Source organism: Chiloscyllium plagiosum, unplaced genomic scaffold (genome assembly GCF_037043375.1).
Source record: "Chiloscyllium plagiosum isolate Xiang-an unplaced genomic scaffold, Cpla_swu_hap1 HiC_scaffold_11, whole genome shotgun sequence".
Lineage (NCBI taxonomy): Eukaryota > Metazoa > Chordata > Chondrichthyes > Orectolobiformes > Hemiscylliidae > Chiloscyllium > Chiloscyllium plagiosum.
In genome coordinates this window covers 49,868,650-49,878,344 of record NW_028270149.1, presented here as the reverse complement: position 1 = coordinate 49,878,344, position 9,695 = coordinate 49,868,650, and the positions used below count along the sequence as shown (strand labels likewise).

General features: G+C 37.9%; 1 protein-coding gene across 4 annotated transcripts in view; it reads right to left on the bottom strand.

The window, feature by feature from the left end:
- Positions 1 to 6,301: 6,301 nt before the first annotated feature.
- arhgap36 (Rho GTPase activating protein 36) overlaps positions 6,302 to 9,695 on the bottom strand; it is a 217,779-nt gene continuing 214,385 nt past the window's right edge. For all 4 annotated transcript variants that reach the window (XM_043704710.2, XM_043704709.2, XM_087992042.1 and 1 more), the window contains one exon: positions 6,302 to 8,801. In XM_043704710.2, the coding sequence (XP_043560645.2) occupies positions 8,155 to 8,801 (647 nt within the window). In that variant the 3' untranslated portion in view covers positions 6,302 to 8,154. The remainder of the gene's footprint in view (positions 8,802 to 9,695) is intronic.

Here is a 9,695-nt window from a genome sequence, read left to right as displayed (position 1 = left end):
GTTGCTTAGTCAAAATCCTGGAGGTCCCTCCCAAACAGCATTGTGCATGTACCCACACCAAATGGTTTGCAGTGGTTCAAGAAGTCAGCTCACAATCACTTTCTTGAGGGCAACAAGGTATGGGCAATAAATGTTAGCCCACATAGCTGCACCCATATCCTATGAATGGATTAAGGGTGAGAGTTGCTAGGACTTATCCCGAAAAACATTGATTAATCTCAACCATCTGTCTGCTGTGTGTTAACAAATCTTCAAATCATGCTAATATATTATCCCAATATGTTGATCTCTTATCTTGTGCAAAAGTGTTTTCTTTTATCTAATGCCTTCTGGAAATCCAAGTACACAAAATCTACCATTTTATCAACTTCTTTTGTCATAATTCTCAAAAGAACTCTAGTAAATTTGTCAAACATGTCTCCCTTTCAGAAAATCATGTTGACTCTTTTCGATTGTGTTCAGCTTCTTTAAATCTCCTGCTATTTCATCATTAATAATGGACTGTCACATTTTCCTAACAGCAAATGTTAGGCTAACTGGCCAGTAGCTTCCTGCTTTCTGTCTCCTTTCCATCTATTATAATATTAACAAGAAGCAATAGTCAAAATTACCCATGATCAAAGTGATAGGTAAAACCAGTCTTGCTCTGAAGGAACTGACGTTAAGAGGAAATCAGAAATAAAAACCAAAATTGCTGGAAAAATTCAGCAGATGTGGCAGCATCTGTGGAGAGAAAGTTACTGTTTTAGGTCCAGTGACTCATCTTCAGAACTGATTGTAACTAGGAAAATGTTGGTTTCTAAGCTGAAGATGGGGTGGGGAGGGGGCTGTAAAAATGACCCTGAGCTTCCTGTTGCTTGCTACTTCATTACACCACTGTGTTCCCTGCCCAACATCTCCATCTCGGGTTTGCCTTGATGATCCAGAGAAGTTCAGTGTAAGCTGGAAGAACTGCATCTCATTTTCTGCTTGGGGATCCTGCAGCCCTTAGGTCTCAATATTGAGTTGAATAACTTTCGGGCCTGAGCACACCTCCCATAGCTTTACCCCACACCGGCCTTGGGTGCTACCACTAACAACCAACTATCAGTTAAAGGTCTCCATTAGAATTTATTCATTCCCCAGGCTGACCTTTACCCATTCCTTTGTCTGCCAAACTGTTGTCCTCTCTCTCTCTCTCTCTCTCTCTCTGCACTCGTTGCCCACTATTGTTTATTCCTCTTCCCCTTCCCAATTTTTAGCATATATACCAACTATTTTCCCAGCTACAATCAGTTCTGAAGGATCACTGTACCAGAAATGTTAACTCTGCTTTCTCTCCGCAGATGCTGCCAGACCTGCTGAGTGTTTCCAAAAACGTCAGTAGAGATTTATAGAGTTGTAGAGTCATACAGCACAGAAACAGACTGTCCAACTCATCTGCACCAAACAAATATCTCAATCTGATATAGTCCCATTTAACCATCGAAACCGTTCCTATTCACGTACACATCCAGATGCCTTTTAAACATTGTAATTGCACTGGCTGCCATCATTTCCTCTGGCAGCTCATTCTCCACTTGCACCACCCTCTGCCTGAAAAGGTTGCCTTTTAAATCCTTTTTAAAATTTTCCCCTCTCACCTTAAATCTATGCCCTCTAGTTTTGGACTCCCCGCCAACCTAGGAAACAGACCTTGGCTATTCATCCTATCCACACCCTTCATGAATTTATACATTTTTATATGATCACCCCTCAGCCTCTGATGATCCAGGGAAAAAAAGCCCCAGCTTGTTCAGCCTCTCCCTCTAGCTAAAGCTCTTGAGACCCAGTAGTATCCTTACAAGTCTTTTCTGCACTCTTTCCAGTTTAACAAAATCATTTCTATAGCCTCACCAATGCCCTGTAGAGCTGCAACATGACATCCAACTTTGATACTCAATGTTCTGATCAATGAAAGCAAGTGTGCCAAATGCCTTTTTCACCACTCTATCTACCTGTGACTCCATTTTCAGGGAACTATGTACCTGCACCCCTCGGTCTCTCTGTTCAGTAAAATTCTCCCGGAATCCACCATTAACTGTGTAAATCAAACCTTGATTTGCCTTCTCCAATTTTCTTCCATTTACCCATTTGGCCAAAACTGTTGTCTTTTCTCTGGGCAGTGTGAACATATTCTCCTTTTAATACTTTTATTTGAAATCTCAATCGTTCCTTCCTCATGGTTAGCTACCTCTGCTTTTGGCTGTGAACACTCACACAAATTGTTCCTCTCACTCTTCCTCCTCCTCTGGCTATGATATAAAAAATATCTTTCCAGCATTTGTTGTAGCTTGTTTATGATTTATGGGTTCGCAGAGGAAATCATGTAGACTGACTTCAGTTATGAGTTAAGAGTTTTCAAATTTCATGAGAATGGATGGGGTAAAATACACTTGGGGTGGCATGGTGGCACAGTGGTTAGTACTGCTGCCTCACAGCACCAGGGACCCGGGTTCAATTCCTGCCTTGGGCAACTGTCTGTGTGGAGTTTGCACATTCTCCCTGTGTCTGCGTGGGTTTCCTCCAGGTGCTCCGGTTTCCTCCCACAGTCCAAAGATGTGCAGGTTAGGTGAATTGGCCATGCTAAATTGCCCGTAGTGTTAGATGAAGGGGTAAATGTAGGGAAATGGGTCTGGCTGGGTTGCTGTTCAGAGGGTTGGTATGGACTTGTTGGGCTGAAGGGCCTGTTTCCATACTGTAAGTAATCTAATCATACATCATCCTACTTCAAATGGAGCACAAAGCAGATTACATGTTGTTAATTGTGCTATTCTTAAGCAGATTAAATACAAATTGGAACAAATATAAAATGTCTTTCAGTCAAACTTGAAAATTCATATTTATTTATCATTACATAGCTCACTTGCAGCAGAAAACCAGCTGAATTGTTCTTATACAACCTAAAACAGAGTTTCCATTGCTGAAGACACATTGAAAAAAATAAACCAGCAGAAATAGATTGTCATTGGGGATCGAGTGAGGGAAAGGAATCTGAATTTGAACTGGAAGTTAATGTGAAAGGACATTGCCATAACTGGTTGAAGTGGCTACTGTGAATTGGAGTGAAACTATGTGGTGAAATGGTCGTGGGTTAATCTTTATTCAAGAAGTTAGATAATGGAAATGTTGGATTTATATGTATAGTTCTTGCTTTACCTTCAGAGGTTTATAAAGAAGGAATTTGAGAAGAATGAAATGAGTCCAATGTTTTGAATAGTTGCGATACAAGTACAGTACCAATACTTACATAAGCACAGCTTGAGCCTGAAATTAGTTCAGATGTGAGTTGAAGTCTGACAGACGTACCTAGTGAAGTGAAAAATTCAACTGAAGGCCAAGATCAAAATCAGTCCTAATTGGAGAAAACATCTCTTCAGTCTCAGTCAAGTTGAGTCAAGACCTTTTTCCAAGTTTTAGAATTTTTGGTCAAGGAAGGATATCCTATTAAGAATAGAATATTAATGACTAAATTAGATCTGTGTATAAATGAACATCATGAAATGAATGTAAGTTGTGTAGAATTTTGAACATTATGTAACATCTTCATCAAGGTATAAGGACTGTAATGACACTTTCTTGTGGCCATTGGGTGAACATATCAAAGAAATCAGCTGGGGGTTTAACTTTCCATGTGTTGTATTGTCTTGTGTGTTTCTGGCAACAATATTAAACCAACCTTTGACCTTGTAGAAAGTTTGTAAATTTTGTGCTTCAGAAGTGAGCAGATTGTCACTGGAAAAAGATATTTTTAAAAAACTGCAAAACACTTCACAAATAAAATACTTTGAGAGAGGAATTGTTCTTGCCTTTCATATGCTTCCCATTTATTTTAATTTTTCTCCAAATTGTGGAGAATCCATCCCTTGTAGCCCTGAGCAATCTTCTTGAATCATTCAAGTCATCATTGTTATTGTATTGATGGTGTTTGATACAGTGATATGAATAGTAATATTGTCCAAGTTAGGACAGTTTATGATTTGGATGGAATCTTGGGGGTGATAATGCTCCTAAACCCCTTCTTATGGAGTAAAGTTTCCAGAGATGGAGGCAGAGTTGAAGTAAACATAGGAAAGTTACAGCAGTATCTCCTCAGATCCATACTGCTGTCATGATGGAAGAGTAGATATCAAATCTACTTATTCCAAATGGAATTTTCAACTGGTAACAATAAATACGGTTACATCCAAGGAGCAGGAGAGTCAATGTTTCGGGCAAAAACTCTTCATCAAGAATGAATACGCGAAATGAATATATTTTTGCCTGAAATGCTCACTTTCCTGCTCCTCAGATGCTGCCTGACCTACTGTGCTTTTCTAGCACCACACTCTCGACTCTAATCTTCAGCGTCTGCAGTCCTCACTTTCTCCGAACAAATAAGGTTAATCAAGTTTAATATGGTGAACTTTGTTGTAACTAATGCTCAACAAAGAACAAAGTTCTACAGAAGCTGTACATTTTTTTGATAATTAGAGCACTGCCTAACTCTATTGCAGAGTCGGCCAATTCAGAGATTGGGATCATTAGCAAATATGAGCAAATTTCCATGAAAAATAAAAATGTCAGGCAAGGAATTCATTTTATTCATTATCTGACTGGTTTATTAATTTCAAATTACAATTTTACTTGAAGCTGCCATGGAGACACAATGGTAATGCAATTGCTAAGTCAATCAGCATACAAAAAAAACTGACCACTGCTGCTTCTGCCAGAAGAGAGGAATACATTTTGCTTTTACATTACAACATCATTAAAAAGGCTCCTCAAGGGGAGGCAATTTGTTTGGTATTTATCATTATCAATTTTCTCCACAAAAGATCCTAATTCTTCATAGAAAGAAAGTCATACAATCACTTCCGGTCCTTGAGCATCTCCCCCAAGTAACCATTCTTCAAACATGAGCTGGCTAAATATAAATTGAATATGAAGGTAGGCACAGATTTTTCACCAAACATTTATTGTTGAAGCATGTGGAGCAGGAGCTTTGGTTGAAATTTTTAACCTTCCTTAATCCATGTGAGACAAACCCTATCATAAGGAACCTTTTCTGTCCTGTATCATTTGATTCTATCTGTAGCTGCATTCCACATCAGATGTGTAATTCAACAACTTGTCACAAAGGAGAGTTTGATCATTAAGTCATCATCAAAGCTTCTACCCGAAACCTATTGCAATCTACCTTAACATTACCTCATTGGTTCCTCTATGTTTTACTGTATCATAAAACCTGACAAACTCAATAAAATGTCAGCCAAGACCCCCTTGGAGAGCTGGGAAATCTCTTCAGAATACTGACAATTGTTGCAAAATGACCAATTTGTTATTTGTTGCTTTTTGTATATTTTTATCAAGATGACCACTGGTGAACTGATCAGGTTTGCAATTTAAGAAACCAATCTCAGAGGTACTCTTAGGTCTGTTGTTTTCTTTTTCAAGGTAAGGGTACAGAACAGACAGGAACTCGTGGAGTTTTAAAGAACAAGAGTTGTCAAGGTGGGGCTGTGCTAGTGAAAATTGAATCTACGTGTCATGGGCTGAGTGGAATGATGTTTGAAGTGAGCCTGCTGGAAATCTGGGGGTTACAGTGGGACTGTTCCTGTAATGTTACAAATCTATAAGTGCAGTGAAGAGCAAAAAGGATTTTAAGGCATAGCTTGATTGCTGAGCTAGCTAATGTATACAGTGTATTTTCTTTACTTAGTTGCAACTAAATCAAATCAATGCTTTATCTATACTGATTTTAGTTTGTAGATTACAGTAAATGTCTCAGAATGTAGCATTTTATCATTCAGTTTACTTGTGTTAGCCACTGGGAATGTTTGTTAAAAATTCATTCATAGTATGAGGGTGTTACTGGCTGGGCCAACATTTATTGCCCATCCCTAATTGCCCCAGAGGGTACTTAAGAGTCAACCACATTGCTGTGAGTCTGAATTCACAAGTAGGCCAGATCAGTTAAGGATGGCCATTTCCTTCCATAAAGGACATCAGTGAACCAGATGAGTTTTTCCAACTATTGGCAATGGTCATCATTAGGCTCTTAATTCTAGATTTCAAATTTTAACTCAAATTCCACTACCTTCCCAGGCAGGATTCAAACCTAGGCCTCTGGATTAATGGTCTACTGATAATACTATAACTGAAAATGTGTTGCCAGAAAAGTGCAGCAGGTCAGGCAGCATCCAAGGAACAGGAGAATCGACGTTTCGGGCATAAGCCCTTCTTCAGGAATCCTGAAGAAGGGCTTATGCCCAAAACATTGATTCTCCTGTTCCTTGGATGCTGCCTGACCTGCTGCACTTTTCTGGCAACACATTTTCAGCTCTGATCTCCAGCATCTGTAGTCCTCACTTTCTCCTCTGATAATACTATAAGGCCATCACCTGCCCCGAATGATCCCTTTATGAAAGTTTTTGGTTTTCTGTAGACATAATAAAGGAATCAAACTTTATGCAACCTCGAAATATTAGTACACACCCACATGGAGAAAACATGACGAGCTAAATGAAACCTGTATTAAGTAGAGCTGCCACTGTATAGGTTTCGGTAGATGTCAAGATTTGCCATGCCATCACCCTATATCGAACAACCTTTACTTTTTAATAGAACCAAAGGAACAATCACATCAGCAAATTCCAATGGACATTTCTTTCGAATCTGTAATTTCAACTATTAACTGACCTGGCATAATCATTTCTTATTTCAAGCTGAAATGTCGATTTAATTTACCACAATATACTGATGTACAAGTATCACAGCAAGTTTGAAGCAATGAAAAGTCTGAAAATCACAACCCACATGACAAAGAAATTATCATGTTTCTGGTACAAATGAAAGCACTGAACTAAATCTTGACAATAACAGGCAATATGTAAACATGATTTGAACACAAATAACACTCAATAAAATCTTATTTAGATTCAGAAGGAATCATTGCATTTTATGATGCAATGGAATATTCTAACCAATTAGAGGAATGTCCAGGATGATAGGAAGATTTAATTTGAAATATTTGTAAAATAAAGAGGAGCACTTATTGTATATTTAGCTGGTACTTTGTGCTTACCAAGATGACAGATATTAAAGCTCGAGCTTTGTAAACAACCATTTTCAGGATCAAATCTCCAGTGACATTTCCATTTCACATAGCAGTGTTTCTACTAACCAGTTCCATATTATGGATGGACTGTGTTCCAGTACCATATTATGGATGGCCTGCCTTCCAGTACTCAATAGCAACTAGGTCGATCTTGGCCTAAGATTAGTTAGGATAGGATATTCACATCAAGCAAAGAGGAAACACTCATCTCATCATCAGTGTTGGATTTAAATGCATTGCATACAGTGGAAAAGGAAATGTTTTAATCCACCAACTCTTAGATTATATCAGTCCAACACGAGGAGGAAAAGTAAGATCTGAGGCACAATTTAGGAATGGAATGCTCCCTTATCGTGAACTGGTCCATAAACACCAACAAAGTCAGCACCATCCACTAAGCTAACCAATGCAAAACGATTTAATGTGTTTTATAAACATTAGAAATTTATGAATTCATTGCAATAGATATAAGGAAGGCATAATTCTGGAGTTTTGCTAGTTTACTTCAAAGGGTTGAGGGCAGATTTTTGCAAAACCTGTCCTCAAGAGACTGGAATAAATAAACTTGGTAAAGCCCATTATAGAACAAATTGTACAATGCATGTAAAGAGCAGAGTTCAGAATTCAAAATGCCTTTTCTCTGTGTTCTCATTCCTACAATCCCACAAGGCCTGAACATTCCTTTGAGTGTTAATTATTCAAGGACTTAGTACAGGCTAACAAGACAGACTGAGAAACATCCTCACTCATTTTAAATAAAGTACAAATGCATAAAAATATAAACATTTCAGTTTCGCTAAACCTAAATATCTACACAGAGACAACTGCTGGTGGCAACAAGGGGAAAATCAACAATACTGTCGGTAGTGTTTCCTAACAGGGAAATAATAGCCAGATTTGAGATTAGCAAATCAGACAAGTCTTACACAATGTCTAAAATCTAACTATCAGCATGAAATAATGGTGTCAAAATTATTCCCAGAAGTGCTGAAGCAACTTCCTTTTGGAGGTGTTCAATGAATGGGAAATTTCTCAAATCACACAGCAGTTTCACGAAGAGAATTTTTTTTCTGCTCATCTTTGAATTTACAATGCTGAAGTTGCTGTTGTCTCTGTGTTTTGTTTGGAGAATAAGCTTCACTGGCCCTTTTCACCCACACTTTAGCTTCCATTTCCTCCCTATTTTTCTCATTCGGTAGTGCCTCACGTCTCTTAGATGCCTCAGGAATGAAGCCAGACTTAGTAGTTAGAAATTTTCTCAAATGTTCATTGTCAGGTGAGCTAGCAACTTCACTGAACTTTTTAAAGTTTCTGCCTGTTTTATCAGTACATGAATGTAAGATAGGACTTCCACATTTAGAATGAAGATCTGAACGTACTCTTCTTAGCTTAGTCGTTGCTTTTGTATTCTTTTTTAATTCTTCAGTGCTGCCTGTGAGGAATCGAGTGCAATTAAGACTTGTGAGCATCTGATGTCTGTTGTAGAGTGGTTGGGAACTGGTTGCTAAAGATACATCTGGAGATCTGTTCATTGGAATTAAAGTTGTGTTTTGTGTCCTCCACTCTACATCTTGCACAAAACCTTTTGTTTGTTCCAAAAGAAGTGTTGTTGTAAGGTTCTCCTGTGAATGAGATGCTCTCCGTTGACCAAAAGACCATTCCTCCCCAGTCTCTTCAAATGAATCTAAAATAGTTTTAAGACAAAATGAAAAGTAAAGCTAATGACACCTTGAAAACTTTGTTAACATAATTTATGAACAAGCTTTAATTGAAAAAAATTCTCATTAATTAGCTGCGAACTGACTTTGATTTTCTGGAGAAGATAGCCACAACCATTTCAATCTTTTCCAATAGGTATACCTTCTCATATAGGTATACTAATAGGTATAAGATCAGGCTTGCCACAAGGTCACAAAATAGCAGCTTTTAATTTTATTTCATTGATGTGACAGATTAGTACCTGTAATACAGATTATTCACCACTAGGGCTGAGAATAAAATAATTTTGACTACTTACATTAGATGGTATATGTTATGATCCCAACCCATATTTTGCAATAGTGTATTAAAGTTTTATAGTAGTGGTTTGCATGTTAACCAGATAATCTGGAAATTATGCACAACTACATCAATTAACAGCAACCAGTATTTTGAAAATATGTTAAAACAAACTAATCAACCTATTTGTAGATGGTACTTCACACATCTGGAGCAGGTGGGACTTGAACCAAGAGCTCTGAACTTGAGAAAGGGACTTTGCCACAAGACCCATATTAGTTTTACATTAGGAGCCCGGTTGTTGACATGATAAAAAGTCTTTAAGATTACTGTAGGCTATACTTAGAAAATCTGTTTTCAGCTGCAGGGGGAAAAGAACACAATAAAGGCTCATAAATATATAATAGATTCAGATTTGAAAGGGATCCAGAAATGGTCTTGAGAAATGTTGGTTTACATGATTTTACTTCTTTCAGTTTCTCAAGTGAAAATTCTGAACTTTGAGCGAAACAATGAGGACAAATAAATACCAGTCTTAATTAACTATGAATTGCAAATAAAAGATATTGGCTGGGATTGA